Consider the following 20,522-nt stretch of genomic DNA (forward strand, 5'->3'; position numbering starts at 1 on the left):
TTTTGAGACTTGCTCATGGACTAAATTCTCCTTGTATAAACTATTTGACCTCTTTTACTAATTCATGTATCTCTCATTGTATCAAAAATTGGAAAGATTCTAACAATATTCCAAATCAATATAGACATTAGCACCATAAAGATATGGTGGGAACTATTCATTAATATAGGAGGTAATATTTCACTATAATGAGTTCCTTTTCTTCATAGAGAATCTTCGGCAAACAATATTCTTTTGTATTACTTGATGTTGCACACTAGTAACTATACAAATATTCAAATGTTATTGTTTGCCTTGAAATCTCACATATCTCTCATGAAGCAATGCTTTTATTTGGAATTTATTTCATTTCTTGAAATATAAGATTGAGGTCATACTCAATATTTATATTTATGTTCTAGCTGAATACTTCATGTAGTCACTATGAATTGCCAAATTTCAATCACTATTGATCTTAGCTCAACCTGTTAATGAGATTGAAGTTGCAGAAAAAGAGTATCACCCATCAATTTTGAGATATCTCTTAATTTATTTTCAAATACCCCTTTTATAATTGATGGAATTCTTAATATTGATACTCCTAATGTCAAGCATGATCAATTGTGAATCTAAGAACTTCATGATAGTTTTACATTCACCTTAACAAGGTGAGTACCATGCAAAACCAGTGTTCTACTATAATCAAAGGTTGTTCTTTATATGTGATCACTCTTAATTAGTTTGATCATTCCCACTAATCATGGCATTCATAATAAATTTGGCATTCTTCAAAATACTACACTAAAATATAATGGACAAAACACTTGAATGCTTGAGACTTTTATACATTTTCATCAAAATATGCAATACAAGTCTCAAAAAATATTTTCCTTCTACACTCTTTCCTTCATAAGACAATTCTTATACAAGTATATATAATAAGTTGAGCTTCCAACCCTTTAGATTTTCAAAAGAATTTAAATACAAATTAAGCTAGAATCTTATTTAATATATACATAATTGTTTTGAGTGTGTAAAGCAAGAAGAAAATCAAATGTAAACCTTACTGCTCCTTATGTCTAATAATGCTATATTTCTTCTCTCAATAACATCACCTAGTGATTTCTTATATGAAGAAACTTAACATATAGACTAGGTTATTGTCCATTAATGATGTATTCATCATCTATCTCCCTTGTTGATCTCACTGCATTAATCTATTTGTCATATTAACCACCCAATTTTGCCTTGTACATATTAAATGATATTAGACAATTATAAGGCAAATAGTGATCAGATATTGTGAGAGGTCACTTATAACTGAAATATGTAATTCCATTTACTAGAACATAAACTTAAGATAAGTAATGGTACATGTAATCTCTTACTAATCATAATCTTTCAAGCTTTCTTAAAGTGGTGTGATGGTTTAAGTATTTGTTAATGTAAACTATACATAGATTAGAATCAATAAGGTTAAGAGATCGTTAAATCTCATTCTTGATAAACCTTTTGACCCTTTCATGAAGATCTTTGAAACTATCATGCACCACACAACTTGAAGAAATCCTTCTCATGATTAGTACAAACAAAATGAGATTTTAAATACACCAATGGCAATAATCTATCCATCATTATCTCCAATAAGACCTTTCTTTGTCAGCATATAATTCTTATATATGTATATTACTTTATGGTCTTAAAGTTGGTGACCTACTAACCCTCATTCAAAATCTCATTCTTATCGAAATTTAAGCCAAACATTTAATATATACTTTTTCAATAAATACTTAATCTTGCATGTATTTATGAAAATGTATAATAGCTCATACTAATGAGATAATAAATTGAGAATCTCTTTCACCAACAATGATGGAGATCGTTTGTGCTGATACACTTTATGGAGAATCACTTTATAGTCCGTATACAATGCAATGACTTTTCATGAGAATTTCTTAAATTCATCCTTCAGCCCATTTCTTGACTTTTGTTCCATTCATTATGTACCCATAACCAGTTCTTAATTGAGATCATTGTATTAAGACAATTTAGTCTCATAATACTATCTCATTTTGCATGCTAGTATTAATAGGCACTAGAACTTTCTTGATGTCAAGTTCAATTTAGTTGAAGAAGTCACATTTATCTTTTTCTAAGCTCAATAACTGTCCCTAACTCAAAAGATAACAATAATGCTGCAAAATAAAGAATTAACTTTTAATCATGCTTACAACAACACTTTATGAGGCATTTAACCATCATGTTTAAGCGTACATTTACCAACGTAAATCATACAATCATAAATTTCGTATCACTGAAGTCTACCTGTGGGTAAAGACTTCAGCATAGCACAAATTTATGTTTTCTAATTGGTGAAACTAGAACGCATTTAGATTTCTAATACCTGTGTACTACTTAGGAATCATAAGGCCGTTTCTATCCCACCCTAATTAAATACGTAATTATAATTATCTACTTGTGGGCAAAGATTAACCATAACTACATATTTAATTACAAGTGATGTCTTTAAATCTTTATGTGATGATTTGTCTATTAAGACAAATACATGTACATGTAAGGATGCTGTGACTACTCCTCAACTCTACATTTGCATCACAAAGACATCAAATCATTGTGTGTATTGATTGTGCATTTAACCAAAATTGATATTTTAAATCCACATGTGATTAAATATGCATACAACATGTAAATAAGGATGCTATGGCTACTCCTTGAACAAATATATGTGCTAATCACTAATGTCGTATATGTACAATTAAATTCCATATACACACACAATATCAATGAGCATTCCAACTAAATAATTTAATCAACTAAACCATTTATGTGATCAAATTATAATTACTCATTGATTATAGTTGATATTTAAAAATCCATATGTGATTATTTATCTGTGCACTATATAAGAGGATGCTGTGGCTACTCCTCATCAACTCTGCATCTAATCACAATTATCAACTATGTGCATTTAAATCTCATATATGCACAACATAATGGAGAACTTAACCAATTAATTTAATCAACTTAAGTGACTAAATAACTAAAATTAAATTCTCCCACTATTTTATGCACCCAAAAATTGTTTAATAAATCAAATTCAGCATATTTCAACTCAAATATAGTTCTGCAAAATTCAAACAAATACAATAATTGTCTAAAACTATTTTCCCAAATATTTAGACAATTAAATCACATATCAGAATTAAATTTTGAAAATTTTCCTAAATTTCAAAATAGCTGAAATTAATTTCCCATTAGCTTAAACAATTAAAATAGTACATAAAATTGATTACACACAAACCAAATGGCTAAATAAAGTAAAAAACAGTTTAAATAATACTTTATTCACACCAAAACTGTTTCTGAAAATAAAACAACATAGGCCCATGTAACAAAACTGCAAAATAGGGCCTAATTTAAAAAATACCAGAAACAAGATTTTTTTTAAGGACCAAAAGGAGTCTCAAATAATAAACCAAGGAACTCAAATATGTTTATTTAGCACAAAACAATTTCTAAAAAATTAAACGAAACAGCCCAGATCAGTATAACCCAATACAGGGCCCAAAGAACAATTTCCAGAATTACCAACTAATGATTTAAACCCAAGAATTCAATCAAATATCTAACATTCGGAAATTAAGAAAAATGCACAGCAATTAAAACAGGGCCGAGGTTTAAAAACAAGCCCATAATAGGTTTCTGCGTCATAGTGGCCCAATAATTTTATTTTTTTGAAAACAAACCCAATGGCCTAAAACAGCAACTCGAATAACACTGCAGAAAAACCCCCCTTTGTTAACCGAAGTGGACCAAAAACAACAGAGGCCCATTCAAAAAATAATATAAAAACCAGAAAGGGTTTCACTGCCCAAATCAATTTACATAGTCCAAAAAAGGAGGCCCAACACATAAGTTTCAGCCACCGCTTGCTTCCTTATGCAGCGGTTCTCTGCAATTCCGAGCTCCCTTTTTGATGGAGTTTAACAGCGTTATGAACAAAATCACTTAGTGAAGCTTATTCGAACAACAATCATACCAAATATGTGGAAAACAAATCTGAAAATTTGAGTTTCAAACACAAACTGAACCAGTGATTATTAAAATTTTCGAGGCTGACTTTAGCATGGACAGGGCCAAAACGCAAACAATATTCAAATTACAATTTCACCAATGATGCAAAGGAATGAAATCAAAGACTTGATTTTATGCCCAGAACAAAAGGCGCAAGAGATTCTTGTGACAATAATCTCAACAGCGAAAAGTATATGAAATCTCAAATCGCATATATCAATATATAGATTTTGATGCAAAACCAAGCCAACATTTCGGATCCTTTAAATTTCAATGAAAAAGCAAACCAAATTGAAGGCGTTCATCAAGGAAACAATATATATAATTTTCTTTCATCCATTCACCCAAAAACTCGACCGTATATAGAGATCCAAGAAAAACAAAGACGGTTGAAACAAGCACCTATGATGCTCATAGAAGTTTTTCTCAAAATAATTTCCAAATAGAAAATTAACATACATTCATAATGTATCATTTACAAAATAGTATGCAAAGGGAGATCTAAAAACCAGGCTCTAATGCCACATGTTAGAACAATTCATATGAACACATATATTTATCCAAATAGTCATATAGAATTCTACAATCATCAGAGTAGCAGCGGAAGACTTATAAATACCTCTGGCTATGCTAGATAGTCTGAAGAAGCAATCCACAATGCTACTGGCCTTGATCTAAATTAGAATAACTGAAATTATTCAGATGTTGTTAGTAGAAAAGATATCAGGATTTCTTCTTACTGGGAGGTGGGTACAGTGATGGAATAAGAAAGAGCCGCTACCAGTCAGGGAACCTTAAAAGCATATATTAGGTTTTACAGATGCTCACTCAGTAAACTGTCAAAACTTAACCCACTATCAAGGTCAAGAATAACTAAAAAGCACTGAGTCTAGAACCCTATCTGGACTGGGCCTAACTGATTAACGAGCCATACTCTGGATATTTTAATTAAAACAAAATAATATAATATAATATAAAATATATAATTAAAATATCTTACAGTTGAAACACAAATAATAAAGAATAATATCAATTAGAGAAATTAAAACACGTTATATTTAAGAGATGATTTCCGCAATTAAGATTGGATGGTGCATATTGATTATCTAATTCTTACTACACATGGGGTATGTTTGGAACTGTGGCTGGCTCGCTTAAAAATGGCCTTTTGGTTTCAAAGGCTAGTCGGGTCATTTACTCATGTTTGGGAGAGCTCTTGGCATTAAGTGCTTGTGGCCCAAAAATCATTAACATGATACTCCCTCCCTCCGTTTATATAAGATACAATTAATTAAATTGCGTTATTTTAAAAAATTAATTAAAATTAATTAGATTTAATAAATATGTTAAAATGAAATTTTATTTTTCAAAAATGCACTCATTTGTGAAAAATGTGGGTGGGAGGGAGAGAGCAGGAAAAAAAGATAAGAGAGAATGTAAGAAAAAAAATAGATGAGAAAGATATTCAAGAAACTATCTCATAGCTACTTTTTTTAATTGATTTGGGGCGCGTCACGTTGAAAGAAAGCATTGGTGCGGACAGGCCTACGGCACTCTCTCTCCTGCCTCCTTTTTGTGATGCCACAAAACCCCCGGGGGGCGCCCTCGTCAAAAGTTTTTACATGAAAAAATAAAAACAAATCAACACGTATATGATTAACTAATAAATTAAATGAACAATCAATTAATTAATATTTAATAATTTATTTATTTATTAATTGAATAAAGAAATTAATAGTTTATAGTAATACTCTAATATTACTGTTATATGGACAAAAAAAATAACTGAATGAATCTAAAAGAATATAGGATGATATAAATTAAAATTTATAAATTTTAATGTGTGCTTATTATTTTGCTATTGTTAATTATTAAAATCTGTATGTATATTTATTAGTTTATTTGTGAAACATTGATACTTATTATTTTTTTATTATCAATTGTTAAAATGTGTGTATGCACATAAATTTACTTATAAATTTAATTTATGAGAAACTTTTTAATCATGATTTACGGAATACGAGATATATATGTGAGAAGAATTTTGTATTGACTTATATGAAACCATGCTTATAAATGTTTATATAAGTAACGGCAAATAAGCATTTTAATGAATATAACTGGCAACTTGACCCAAATTTTATAATATAATGTTTATCCAACTTGTGGCTTGATGGTGAAAGTGTTCTGTTTTCTCCTCACAGGCCATGAGTTTGAATTGGCAGATGCCTGCACACAAGATGCCTTCTAAATTGTAATAATAGGTTAGCAGAGGGAGTAAGATTCACATCTTTATAGTGTAACAAGTGCTCCTCTCGTCCAATTTATAGTTATACGCCTCTCAGCTGGTAATTTCAGTGTGTGAATTTATACCTGAATCATAGTCATACAATTCCTTTTTTGGCTGGTATATGACAACGCAATATCAAAATAATGGGGTGAATAAATAGAGGTGACCTTTTTAATATGATCTTTAATTTTTCTCCATTTACGTACAAGGTTCGAATTCATAATCTTATTTATGAGATGTTATCGTATGTATAACATGAACATCAGTTTGCATGACATTTTATTCGTACAAGCATTTCCTAGACACTGAAAAAGAGTGATACATACAAGGGAGATCGAGTTGGTATGAAACTCAATTCTTCAAACTTATTCTGTTTCGTTTCACCCTATATCTAGTTATAGTCAGAAGCACATATATTTCATATAAACTTGTAAGCGTCAAAGATCCAAATCCATCTAGTACCTGATCTTGTCCATTCACAAGGCAAAACCATATCAGCAGCGAGGGTACGTAGTAATTGTGGCTCTATCTCCCTCTTCAGTATTATTACTTGCAGGATGTACACTGGAATCACTTCTGTTCACAGATAAAGAGCTATTCTTTCGATCCAAGCACTTCGCTATTCGAGCGTTTAACTGCAACAACCAAAGAAGTCTTTCTTCTGAACGAGAGTACCCAAACTTAAACAGGTAGAACAGAAGTGAAATCCCAGAAGCGACCCCTACGATGACGAAAAGCCCTCCAAAGCTGGACACAGTAAGACTCATGGGATTGTTTGGGATTGATGATCCATTTTCATCTTCAGATGTGATTCCGCTGGAGAAGTACTTTCCCTTAATCCTTTCAAACTTTTCTTCATCTTGAGTCACATTTAGGATTGCCCTCGAAAAATAAGAGACCAGCGGAGATTTTAGTGGAAACGCCTGACCGCATATGTACAACATATCTCAACGTTAGCATTCTATGACAATTGAAGGCTTAAGCATATATTTGTGCCTCTTTGTTATTAGAAACCTTTATTTTTATCTCATTCAATTCAATAGCCATTTTCATCCTTCAACACAGCGTTAGTACAATTAAGAAACTGACTTCCAAGAGGCAACTAAAAATTTGAAATTTCTAATCAGCGATGCATGGAAGACTTTACTAGTCTTATTAATTGACTGATTGTGAAGGGAAGACTTGACTAATTTCAATTTCTTTTTTGGCCTGAATGATTAATTTCATTTATACCGCAATTTCTTTAAACATGTAAAATTTGTATTAAAAATTGATAACGAAATATAAAAAATACGGCACATACTAAACTCACAAGTCATAGCCCCTCTGGTCTCATATGTAAGGGGAAAAAAAATAACTACCATAGATTAATGAATAAAATGGGATTATTTTTTAAAAGAAATTTCCCTATTTTATTCACACTCAACAAACATATGAAAAATAATGGGTGTTTCGACAAGCGCTCTATCAATCTTTTATAAACATTCTTTGAATTCGTTTATAAAAAAAATAAAAATTCTTTGAATTCAAAAGCATGTCCGAACTTTAATAAACTCATCATGAAACTCAACTTATTTGAAGTTTTAGTCATCAACAAATAAATGGGCGCCGCATATAAACAAAATACTGCTATATTAGTTGCGGGCATAATTAGAATGTTATTAATTAATACGAAAAATTGTAACAAAGTCACACCCTAGGGAATTAAATATAAAAACGCCTCTTAAAATCATCAAATTATTCTGAAGTCCAAATAGACCTTATTGCAAGAGAATTTATTTGTTTAATTATCAAATTGTCTTTTTTTTTAAGTTTGCATTGCCAACTGAAAGAGCAGTTATGGACAACTTAAGGTGTAAGGATTAATAACTATCGCGGCAGGTATTGACAATTCATGCATTAAATTTTGTGATGTCCTGAGAAAATGTGTTATCAATACTTGCCATGATAGTTGTTAATCTTTATACCTTAAGTTATCAACGACTGCTCTTTTAGTTGTCAATACGAACTTTTTTTAAAAAAAAAGGACAATTTGGTAATTAAACAAATAAAAATTTTTGTAATGAGATCTCTTGAGACTTTAGAATAATTTGATAATTTTAAGAGACTTTTTTGTATTTCATTCCTTTAGGTGGGACCTTATTGTAATTTTTTCTAATTAATATATAGGCATTCTTTCTTTGTTTCTTATATTTGACCAAATCAGACTTTTTAAAAAGGCTCTTATGGTATATATGACACCAGAGGGAGTATCAACTTAAACCTTTGAAATAATATACATGTGTGAACGAGTTTAATTAAACACTTGCATTGTATTGCTCGGCATTTGTATTTGTTAAAAGACTTCTATTCAAGGCAAGATTGAACAAGAGAAAGAGAACTCACAAAGCCGAATCCCCCAGTTTTGTAGGTTGGTCCCACACTACCATACTTGGAGCCATATTTTGAGAGGAAAAACTTCACGTAAGGGATTTCACCAAAGATAGCAGCAACCTCACCACTAGCGAGAGCTCGATCAAATTCTTCAGGGGTCTCGTACGGCTTCAACTTCGTCTCATCCTTGAACCCCAATTGATTTTTCAGAAGCATTTTGACGAAGGACCCCTTCATATACCCCACACAGTAATTATTCTTTCTTATCTCATTCACATCAATGAACTTAGGCTGCAATCTTTGTACGGTTAACATGGAAGCCAAACTTGCGGTGTAACTTTGTGTTATGATGAGCACCACAAATACCCATAAGATCAGAACAAAACGCGACCAATTGTTCACTAATCTTTCCTCTGTGTGACCATTAAACATAGTGCGTAAAATTTAATGATAAATATAAAACTGTTGACCTAGAGATCATGAAATATGTAATGGAAGAGTTTAAGAGGAGATTTACTGTGAGCAAAGACTATGGTGGAGAAAGAAAACCAGAACATGATGCCAAGTTGGTGCTGTGGGGACCCTTGAAATTCTGTGTTTGTTCGACGTTCGTGAAGCCATATAATGATACCTGTGAGGACAAAGGCTGCACCTGTGGTCAGCCAAAGACCTGGACTCAAAGGCTTTAAGAAGATCCACATATTTTCTCTCTCATCGTGCTTCATCGAAACAACCATTAACACGCCAGATTCTGAATATGGCAGCGTGAAATCAACATGGTCTGCACGATTAGCTACAATAGTTATGTCCCCAACCACAGCATCATACTCCTACAAGTATTAAAAAAAAAACGGTTACATTTACTTGTTACATTATCTTTCAAAAAGCTTGAATTAATATGCTTGGACAAATATATTAGACAGTATACTATGATTTTTATCCTTTAACGAAAACTCGCCTTTTTCTCAATTTGAAGAACAAGCTCATCATAAGACTCAGTACTTTCTCCATTCTTCTTCTGGAATGCGAGGAACTCATATGGAAAAGGAAAAGGTAAAGCATTGAGCACTTCGTTAAACACATCAATGGTAAAGCCAGAAACATCTGGAGTACTATTTGAAGGGCGTGTTTCCACCTTCAAAAATTCATTAAAGCCCTTTCTTACTGGGACCCCAATTCTCAACTTGGTTGGTTGATTTATTACGTCCCCCGGCCATATTGGTGGCATTAGTTTCAATCTTGAACTCAAATGATTGTTGTGGAATAGTCCTCGCTGTGGGCTCCAATATCCAATAACCCTCTCCTTGCGTCCTACCACATTGAATACTTCAAGCTCTAAGGTTTCGAGTTGTCCTTCACTTAAATGGAAATTCCCGGAGAGGCCTTCGAATTTAGTATCTAGGATTCTATCTATAAGTGTATCATTACCCTTAGAACTTGCAAACTTGGACTCTACTGCCATGGCTATCGCCCAAACTGTGTCATAAGCCCAAAGTCCAAACAAGGTTAGGGGAAAAGACACATTACCAGATTTAATTGACGAAGCTTTCCATCTATTTCTGAAAATTGTAAGCCCTTTAGACTTTTCCAATCTCGGCCTTACCCCTAAGACACCTTGCATGGAATCCATCACTTTCGGAGCCAAAGGGTCTAACACATTGGATAATCCACCGGTGACTATCCACCCATACCCTTCCGTCATCATTCCAGCCTTGTTCACTGCTGAGAAGAATTTCGGACCAATAAGACTAGTCATGTGAACAAGAAATATTCTTTTTCGACTCTGATTGAGCTTCTTCAACTCATCTAAAATGTCATATTCCTCAGAATTTGGATCGATGGGAATTCTGTACGGCACTCGCGTGTTAACTTTCTCCAAGGCATCTGTGATATATGGGATCAGACCCTTGCCATACTCGGTGTCTTCGTAGATTGGGATGATTTCGTGCCATCCGTAAGCTTCAACAATGGCAGCTATAGCCCGCACCTGTGAGCAATCATCTTGTGCTGTCCTAATGAAAAATTTGCTTCTGTTTGGAGTGAGAGATGGACTTGTGGCTGAAAACGAGACGATGGGCACCTGATATCTGTGCCCAAGTTGTATTACGAACCTCGCTTGTTCCGAAAATAAAGGTCCAATAATTGCATGCACGTTTTCATTCGTCATCAAATGGAAAGCTGCATGGGTATAATTAATATCAGGAGCCATTAGAAACAGAAGATTAAAATTCTTAAAAAAGGATTTCAAAGTGTTAAAATATAAATCAGTTGACTGAAAATAACATTTTAGGACTGCAACTGATAAAAATATATTACCTGCAGATGCTGCTTTGACAACATCATTCTCAGAATCCCTGGTTCGAAGATCAAGCCTTGTTTGGTAATGAGAATAGTGTTTATAGAAGTCATCATGAGCCATTTTCATGCAGCGAATGGCCATTCTTCCAATTGAGGAGTTGAGATCAACAACTACCCCTACTGGTATATGTGTTTCCTTGGCCTTCGAAGATTCTACAAAGAAACATAGAAAAGAACAAAAACAACGAAACCAGCAGAGGCAAAGGTTAAAGCTCTTCTTTTTCTTCTGGCTCGACATGTTCATTCTGATTTTATAACGTGGCTACTCTCATCTCTTATCTTTTATATATATATATATAGAGAGAGAGAGAGAGAAGTCCATGAAGGGCCGGGCTAATCTCTTTAGAGGAACCGGACATATCAGAGACGAGGAAAGTCACATGTTCATATTCATAGGTGCTGTCTCTAGCTTCCCTGAAGTTTCGATGGTTTTACATATATGACTTAATTTTCCAACTCATACCAATGAATTCCTTCAGTCTTCGATGAGAGGACCCATTGTGAATTTGTGATCACACTTTGTTGGGGCATAGCAAAATAATGGTAAATCCAAATGAAATGACATGTTCCAGATAGAATATTCTGATCTTTCTTTGAAAGTTCGTTTCTATATAGATTGTTTAATTTTCCAGCTTATATATATGGGAGAAAGGACGCAGCATATAGATGCAACTTTTGACGTGAACTGTTTGTCTCTCCCCCCCGCCCCCAAAAAAAAAGGACAAAAATTAAGCTTATTTACTTGAAGAAACTCGACTCGAAGGAGCGTATGCGTAGGGTGTAATTAATAGTTAACAAATATTACTCTCTTCTACTTGGGTTACCCACTGCCCCTTTGATTCAAAATATAAGTTATTTAATCAATTTATCAATATAAAAAAATGATAGTTTATTTATTAAACGTATTTTAATTTGAAATTTTTTTTCAACTTGGCCCATATCAAATGAGGTTGTGAAGAAGAGAGAAAAATACAAAGAGTTACGTTTAAACATTAATTGCAGAAGTGAAATTGATAAATAAGAATCAATTACTCTTCAAATAACTTATGTTTTAATTGGATTGAGTCATTCTTCTAGAATCAACTTATATCATGGAGCCAAGGAAGTATAACATATCTTTGGCAGCCCCATAAACCAAATTAAATACAGTCAGCTCTTTTATGAGCGAAGAACAGACCGAATTAATGAGCCAGGTAAATTTTTTTTTTGTCAAGGATTTTTCAGAATAAAAGCTTAACTGCCTTTATAAAATTCTGTCTTATAATGCTCATCCAGCTTGTGGCTTGATGGATATTATATTGGTAAAAGTGTTCTGTTTTCTGGGGCCAAAAAAGGTAATAAAAGTTTTTTTTTTTTGGGTCTCTCCTCCCCGACCACGAATTTGAATTGGCATCAATTTCTCACACACAACACAAGATGCCTTATAGTAGCAGTAGCAGAGGGAGTATGATTCGCATTTTTATACCGTAACAAATGCCCCCCACGAATTGTTTTTTATAAGATGAACAAATTAAAAAGTTGGTTAATAATAATAAATATGTCAAAAATGTATTTTTTTTAAAAAAAATTCCCTTATTTATGAAAAAAAAATGGGTGGGAAAGAGAGTGAGTAAAAAAGGAGATGAGAAATAATGAGTTAAAAAATGAGGAGAGAAACATATAATTAATTAGGAAAAATAAAAAATATCTATACCAAATGTTTAGGCATTTTCAAGGTAGAGCTGATAAAAAAAGACTAAATAAATTAACAAAAAATTTAGCTTAAAAGAGGATCAGAGAGAGTAGTATACCTATGTTGGAAAAGAATTTTTTAAATAAAAAATATTGCCATTTAACCAACTCATAATTCATGAATGAAACAATTAATTTGTTGGGTCAATGAATTAATTAACGGTTTGCCTCGATCAATAAATATCTATTTAGTTAGATGGAATTTCCTTCTGTTTTGCCATTGATCATTAATATCACTTTCGTAGAATAATAGCTGGAGATTCCTCTGACCATGTGAACCACGTCGCTTTGGTAACACGAAAGCGACTTCTATTCTGCAAGAGAGCTGAACTTCTTATCGTTGGGTCTTGTTGGATTTAACTATCTTTACATTTTTCTTAATTCCTTCATTAATTTCAACATTTTTTTTAACGTCATACTGGGCAAACCAATAAAGAGGGCTATTAACAAGTGGAATTTATTTTATTTAATTTCTATAACTTGTAGCGTTTTTTGACTTAAACATCGGTTAATTTAAACTTAGTTAAAATAGTAAAAACTTTTACTATTTCGTTAGAGTTTTTTCTTCCAGTATTTTTTTTTTCCATTTAAACTATGGTCAATCTCTTTTCGTGCTGTTAATTGATAAGTTTTACTACAATTTTCAAGTTTCAAAACCAAAAAAGAGTGAAATTCTTTTATACATTTTTTCCTCTCCATGGATGATTGAGGGTTAATATAACATTTAATCCCTCAAATTTGTCATTGTTTTGGTTTTAGTCCTTTGAGGAGTAAAATGATCCATGTTTTTATTAACTTATAGGGATAAATGTTTTAAATGAAAGGAAACTTGAAGGACCAAAACTAAAATGAGAACAAATTTGAGTGATAAAAAATTATATTAGCCCATTATAAAAGTAATCTTTAGTTAGTACATAAAAATCAGTTTTGGAAATGATTTCAATAATATAAACTCAACTCTTAAATTAAAAAAATGGAGTTCTAGACTTCTAGCTATGTGATGTGTTGATTATCGCATGAAAGGATTAAAAAGAAAAAAGAAAAATCAATATATGTTCGTTACCGATGACTGTTAACTATATTCAATATTCATTCTATGGTTGAATATAGACTTGAATCATTCTTTGTAGACTAATGTGAAGATTAGCGTCTATAGAGTCGACCCCGCGCTCAAGTTTTGGTTGAGACTTTCTCTGCACATTTAAATTTCATTAAGTTCAACTATGATATTATTTTGATTAAAATTAAATAGATTCGTGGAGTTACACGTAATCTTCCCAGATTTTGAATTATGTAAATAATTTAATTGTCATTTAAAACTTGATAATGAACGACCCCCAATCTTTATACAAGTTTGGATTTGTGCAAATAATTTTCTTACTTTTTATTAGTTTTTCTTTTATAGAATATATGTTAGTAAACATTATAGGATGTTATCTATACCTAAAATGTACGGGGCTTAGTTGAAGGTACTCCTCCGGTCCTTATTATAAGACCCAATTTGACTTTTTATTTGGTCCTAATTATAAGACCCAATCCATTTTATCTTTTATATTTATGCATTTTTTTCAAAGATAATTCTTCTAATAATGATAGTTTTAGCCAATATACTTAATTAGCAAGGATATTTTAGGAATAACAACACTTATTTATTATAAATAATCAACTTAACTTACCTAATCTCCTCAAATAAGTCAATTGGGTCTTATAATTAGGATCGGAGGAGTATAAGCAAAAGTCAAAAGTGGTTATCCCTACAATAACAAAAGTTTGAGATATATTGTTTACGTCCGCCCCGTCCGGTTCGGAGACCGTCATGGTCGGGGGACATCTTTTTTCTTTTTTCTTTTTTTAATGCTCTTCTGGTTCTAAATATAAGATCTACTTTATAGCATAAATTACACTATAAAACGGGTCTTATATTTAGGATTGGACGAGTATAATTTTGAGTATGAATTTTTTTATGTTATAATATTTACCTTTTGTTGGGCTTTTAAAGATCAAAATATTCTTAAAAAAATATTTCATCTAGTCTTATTTATAAGTTTTAAATTTGAAGAATTGTGTGGTATTTTATAAGTTTTAATTTGAATTTGTCTTAATATTTAATGTATTTTTTCACTTTTGTCCTTAATTATTTATTCTTTCTCCTTTGACATACTCTCTCTTACTACCTCTGATCCTTAATATAAAATCTCATTTGACTTTTATTTTAGTCCTAAGTATAAGATCACAATCCACTTTATCTCTCATATTTATACATTTTTTTCTAAGATGATTCTTCTAATAATGGTAGTTTTAACCAATACATTTGATTAGTAAGGATATTTTAGGAAAGACAACACTTATTTATTACAAATAACTAACTTAACTTATTTCCTTAATCTCTTCAAATTAATCGACTAGTTTTTATAATTAAGACAAGAAGTAGTATCATATTTTTTCATACATTCTCTTTCATTTGTTTTCTCATTTATTATAAGAATAAATTTGAAAACAAAGGTATATTCTTAACATATTTATTACTTTTAACTAATTATTTGTTATTTACAAATTAGTTATTTGAAGCTTATAATAAGGGTCGGAGGGAGTATTATGTAGAAAGGTCAATTATGTAATATAAAAGTGTAAAAAACATACTGCAAAAAAACACTCTAAAAGAAACACTATATAATGACTTTATGAATTTATTTTATTGATAAAGGAGATTTTGTTGAGATAACATTACAATTTAAGAGTTAAAAATCACTAAATTTTGAAAAAAAATTATCCTCAGATTTTAAAGATTACGTGAGCCATTTGCACACAAGTCAAAATAATTTAGGGTGATTTTTTTTTTGTGGAAGAAATTTTGTGTAATTTAACTGAATAAATTTCAGCAATTTATAGACGTGGACACAATCTGATCATTCGACAATAGTATCTTGACTGACCCACTGGACATTTAAAACAGACCAAAGCAGCATATTTGAACCTATCAAAACCCCATCAAAACTTAATTAAGCCTCTTATTTTATTTTCTAAAACACATGAAATGTTTTAATGAGATATATTAATTTATAGTCGAATTAGTTATCCTCTGGCAGAATTTTCACAAAGGGTCCAACTTCAGATTTGATTTCCAAAAATTTTTTTGGGTGGGGGGGGGGGGGGGAGACATTACCGTTAATTTTTTCAAATTTTTTTTTGCCGGTAATTTTTTTAAACGTTTGTAATCATTAAACTCCCGAACAAAAATATGACAACATGGACATTTTCCCCTTTGACTAAGTTTCTCTACGTATCCTTACAAATTAATTTCGCAATTTCTTCACGAATCATGCAAAGGAAAGTAATTATAGATGGTATCTTTTCTAAAGCGTCATCAAAGGGAAAAGTTTGACTCTTTTTATTGGCCTGACAAAGGGAAAAGTTTGACACCAAATTAAACGCGGAAAAATCGAGGGACATTCCCCATAAATCTAGAAACTTGGCCGATTTTGCGTTGGAGAATAGTATTGGGCTGGCCAGTTTTTTTGTCATGGGGCTGGCCAGTCTATTGATGCGCTATTAGGCCTTTATGTGTTAGCTTGTGCGTATGTGTATGGCCCGGGGTTAATAAAATGTAAATTTCAGAAATAAATATGCACATCATCTAAAAGGATTTTTAAAACCATCTTCTAGAAAGGGTAATATCAAAATGATAGGATGAACTGCAAAGTTAAAAAAGGAAAAAAAAAAGAACCTTGGATGAGGAAAAAAAAACAGATTTACAACTACAACAAGAGTCTGTAAATTCCATCACAACAATACACTTCCCTAGGCGATATAATGACCAAGTATTCATGCAAGAAAGTGATCTCATAAAAGATATTTTATTTTTCCATTTTTATTTGCTCTATCTTCCTATAGGTTATTTTATTACATTCTATATTAAACAAGCTTCTTTAGTTTTTAACTAAAATTCTGACTCATCATCAAGAATTGTTCGCTGTATGTTTTTGCTAGTATAATTGGTTTTTGCCAAACATGACTTTCAGAAACTAGTAAAGCTAAGACCGAAAGCACTCCAATTACCATGAATAGACCTGCAAAACTATAAGCGGTAAGGCTAGGACTTGCATTGTTTGCTGATGCATTATTGGTTATGTCTTCTTTGCCTTCCTTGCGGATATCATTGCTTCCAAAATATTCCTGCTCAATCCTGTCCATTTCTTCACTCTCTCTCACATTTAGTATGGCTCTAGAAAAGCACGAGGTTAAGTTGGAGCCTTTTGGGAATGCCTGAAAAATCATATATGCCAATGTGTGAACACATGTTAAAAACAAAATTGCAACCTATTAATCAATAAGACAAAAGGAAGCACACGAATCAACAACAACATAATGTTGTTGCATCAGTAAATTTAGATTGGTTAGATTTAACTGGCAGGATTCAAATTATTTAAATACTCTATAAGATGTGAGATTAAAACATATCAACTACTAATTTACTGGGGTACATTCTTATATATGTTATCCTTCAACAATAGGAAGTCTCTAAATCCGATTAGAAAATAGAGAGGGAAGTACTTACAAAACCATATCCATCATTGCGGTGCCTGGTTTGGACCAAGGCATAATTAGAATAACCATATTGGCTGAGGAAGATCTTAAGGTAGGAAATTTCATTAAAAATAGCATCCACACCCCCTTTACGGCTTCCTTTGTCCAAAGCCTCCTTGTACTCGTTAATACTGGAGTACTTCTTCAACCTCGAACTATCAATCTTCAAGTGATGGACGAATAAGCCCCTCAAGAATGAGACACCAGGATATCCAATGTTAATGTTGGGATCATTTATAACGTCATTCTCGCCAGGATAACTAGGTTGTAACTGATGTACTGTCAAAATCGATGATAGGCATGCTGTGTAACTTTGCATCAGCACAAATGCTAGTATCAGCCATAACACCAACACAAACCTAGAGCCTGCTTTGGCCACTGATTTTCCTGCAAATAGTTAAGAAATATAAAATTGAGAATAATTAGGCACAGTTTCTTGTGCTTTTTGGGCAAAAGGCACTTTATTGCAAGGATTAACTTAAAGATGCTCACTTTCAGGAAGAACTGCCTGCATTACAGGAAGCCACAGGACAGCAAACTTGCAGAGTTGTTTCCAGCAGGGTGAATCTTCATCGACTGGACGTTCCATGAAGACTATGACACCTCCTATAAAAATACTAAAGATGGCTACGGACAACCACAGATCCCAAGTAAAAGGTTGCACAAAAATCCACATACTGAACCGTGGATCACGACGAATCTTCACGAGCATCCTCATATCAGCCGGTCTATATGGTAATGTAAAATCTACGTACTTTGATCGATTTGCCACAATCGCCACATCTCCCACCACAGCATCATACTGTTCATCAGATATTCAAGTCAACTAATGTTTTATAGAATGGAAGTGAGAGACCAGTCATTTCTTTGCCTTGCTGGTCTCTCGTCTTCACATGAGCAGTAATATATATGAAGAGAAGATCCTATATAGTTTCTAACAAGGTTATCAAATGGGGATACGAATTGTGAATCCGAAAGTCTATTTTTTGAATCTTGAATTAAAACTTATCAAGAATCGTAAAATTCATGAACAATTATTAAAGATGACATATAGGTAATTTTATAGAAGAGAACATTAAAAGTTTATAGATATTAGGTTCTATACACCTCACAAAAACTTAAAAAAGCCAATACATATCAAATTTCAATAACAAATAGTCTCCAAAATCAATTGGGGAATAAAAAAATAAGGGTCTTGATTGATACTTTGATAAGCTGAAAGTATGAGTGCATTAGGGAGTATTTATACAACAGATTGCCTCTTATAAATAACAAAAAAATCAGAAAAAATAAACATGAAAAAAGTTTTTTTAACGTGTTGAGTCAGATCCAGCGCGACCAACACTGCTTGAATCACATGATTTTGGTGTGAATCACACGATTCTAATGTGAATCGCATGATTTAGGCCACAAAAAGATACAATAGGATATTTGTATCTTTTATTGTCTATTTTGTCTCGAATTACAAGATTCAAATCGTGAATCGTGGGATTCTAACTGCAATGGTTTCTAACCTTTCCTTCAAAAATCTGATAGACGAGTGCGTCGTAATTTCCAGCACTGTTTCCATGTGCGCCTACAAAAGCTCTAAACTCGAAAGAAATATTGTAATGCAAACTCTTAAGGTAAGCTATTACAGCTTCGAAGACGTCAATGGAAAAGCCCGTAGCCTTGACGACCTGATTCTTATTACTTGAATTGAGTTGTAAATCCACAAATTGGACGAAGCCGCTGGCTGGTTTCTTGGGAACACCTATTATCAACTTCTTTCCTCCTAGGAGTGAACCCGCGGCCTTATCATCATCGCCTGCTCTAACCTGAGCTGTTAACAACACAACACAGGTAATTATTAGAAGGTAGCCGTAATAATAGTTATTTGGGGCTGCCATATATCTATAAAGTGGCAATATAAGATGAAATTAAAAGCTGGCTAGTTTGAGTTCATGCGGGTAATTAACTTCATTTATATAGTGCGCACACGCACACACACACACACATCACCTGAATGAACAGAAACTGCATTCATTCTTTTCTATGATGGATTTAGGCGGTCCAAATCATATTATTTATATCCTTATTCTCACTCGTATTTTTCAAGTCAATTTTTAGGAAAATTCCTCATTGAAAAATTTATCGGTGAGGAGAACCTAGAAGCTACCAATTATTAAGTCCTCCTCGCCCATAAAATAGGATTCTTTTTTCCTAATCCCCCCCCCATTTCTATGGTTAATTGTTGCAGCAACCATAAATACTAAAAATATGGAATTAAAATTTTTCAGCTAATTTTTTCAATACTCATGTTTCGTATTTTCAGTGTCCAACTGAAAAAAGTATTGAGAATGGCAAAAAAATTTACAAGAATATAACTCATTTCAATTTTCTTAATTTACATGAAGTAGTTAATTGAAAATTAGATTATAAAGACTGTGAAGTGAATATATATTATTATCATTTAATATTTATTCCTATTTCAGTGGAAGCTTCATTGCAATTACCGGGATTTTTTTTTTTGGCCAACGCAGTTACGGAAATTAGCTAGGAAGCATGCGTAACCATTCTTTCACTGAATGTTTCATAACCGTACGTCCAAGTTCGCTTTGTTTTTAAATCAATAAAAATAAATTCTTTCTGGGTAAATAGAGTTGAATTAATTAGTGATTAATTATTTTTTAATTAAAATCGATCTTCAAAATTATTAATTGAAAGTTATATTTATTGTGTTACATTTTTAAATAAAAATAGAAATTTCAACTATGTAAATTAGATTTATATGACTAATTAAATAAATGAAGAATATGTGATTAAATTAATATATATTTAATTAATTTTTAAGAATACACTATTGGATTTAAAAAAATAATTGTATTGACTCATTATATGTTAGTGATATCATGAGTATATTGTTATTTGTCTTACTTCTTTGTAAAAGATTTTAAGAGAATTGGTCAAAAGAGTAAAGAAAATCCGAGAGATAGAATGAGCTAATTAAGACTCAAGACTTTAATTTGAAAATAGAAAAATATTTATAATCTATGATGAATATCGATACTTTTTTGACGTAGCTTAAAAGAAGACTTATTTCTCTGAGTTGTTAATACTCAAGTCGCAGATA

General features: G+C 32.1%; 2 protein-coding genes across 2 annotated transcripts in view; both read right to left on the reverse strand.

The window, feature by feature from the left end:
• LOC114730726 (glutamate receptor 2.8) overlaps positions 1–11,267 on the reverse strand; it is a 47,207-nt gene extending 35,940 nt beyond the window's left edge. Inside the window, exons 1-3 of the mRNA XM_028917833.1 lie at positions 11,054–11,267; positions 9,696–10,915; positions 9,255–9,567 (exon numbers count right to left, since the gene is read on the reverse strand). Of these exons, the coding sequence (XP_028773666.1) occupies positions 9,255–9,567; positions 9,696–10,915; positions 11,054–11,177 (1,657 nt within the window). The 5' untranslated portion in view covers positions 11,178–11,267. The remainder of the gene's footprint in view (positions 1–9,254; positions 9,568–9,695; positions 10,916–11,053) is intronic.
• Positions 11,213–19,299, reverse strand: LOC114730727 (glutamate receptor 2.9-like). The gene is made up of 6 exons (XM_028917835.1): positions 18,925–19,299; positions 18,089–18,212; positions 17,903–18,016; positions 17,382–17,797; positions 16,883–17,089; positions 11,213–11,248 (listed from the first exon to the last, which is right to left on the reverse strand). Exons 1-6 carry the CDS (start codon positions 19,297–19,299, stop codon positions 11,213–11,215), a joined length of 1,272 nt encoding a protein of 423 aa, XP_028773668.1.
• Positions 19,300–20,522: the final 1,223 nt, after the last annotated feature.

Source organism: Neltuma alba, unplaced genomic scaffold (genome assembly GCF_004799145.2).
Source record: "Neltuma alba isolate B1F8T4 unplaced genomic scaffold, ASM479914v2 tig00012763_pilon, whole genome shotgun sequence".
Classification (NCBI taxonomy): Eukaryota; Viridiplantae; Streptophyta; class Magnoliopsida; order Fabales; family Fabaceae; genus Neltuma; species Neltuma alba.

Bases quoted from the DNA above. Each gene is read 5' to 3' on its own strand.
- LOC114730727 (XM_028917835.1), bottom strand. From the start codon at position 19,299: ATGGCAGCCCCAAATAACTATTATTACGGCTACCTTCTAATAATTACC. The intron at 17,798-17,902 runs GTGAGCATCTTT...AACTATTTGCAG, and splicing joins GCAGGCAGTTCTTCCTGAAA to GAAAATCAGTGGCCAAAGCA. The intron at 11,249-16,882 runs GTAATTGGAGTG...GTTTCTTTGTAG, and splicing joins GTTTTGCAGGTCTATTCATG to AATCTTCGAAGGCCAAGGAA.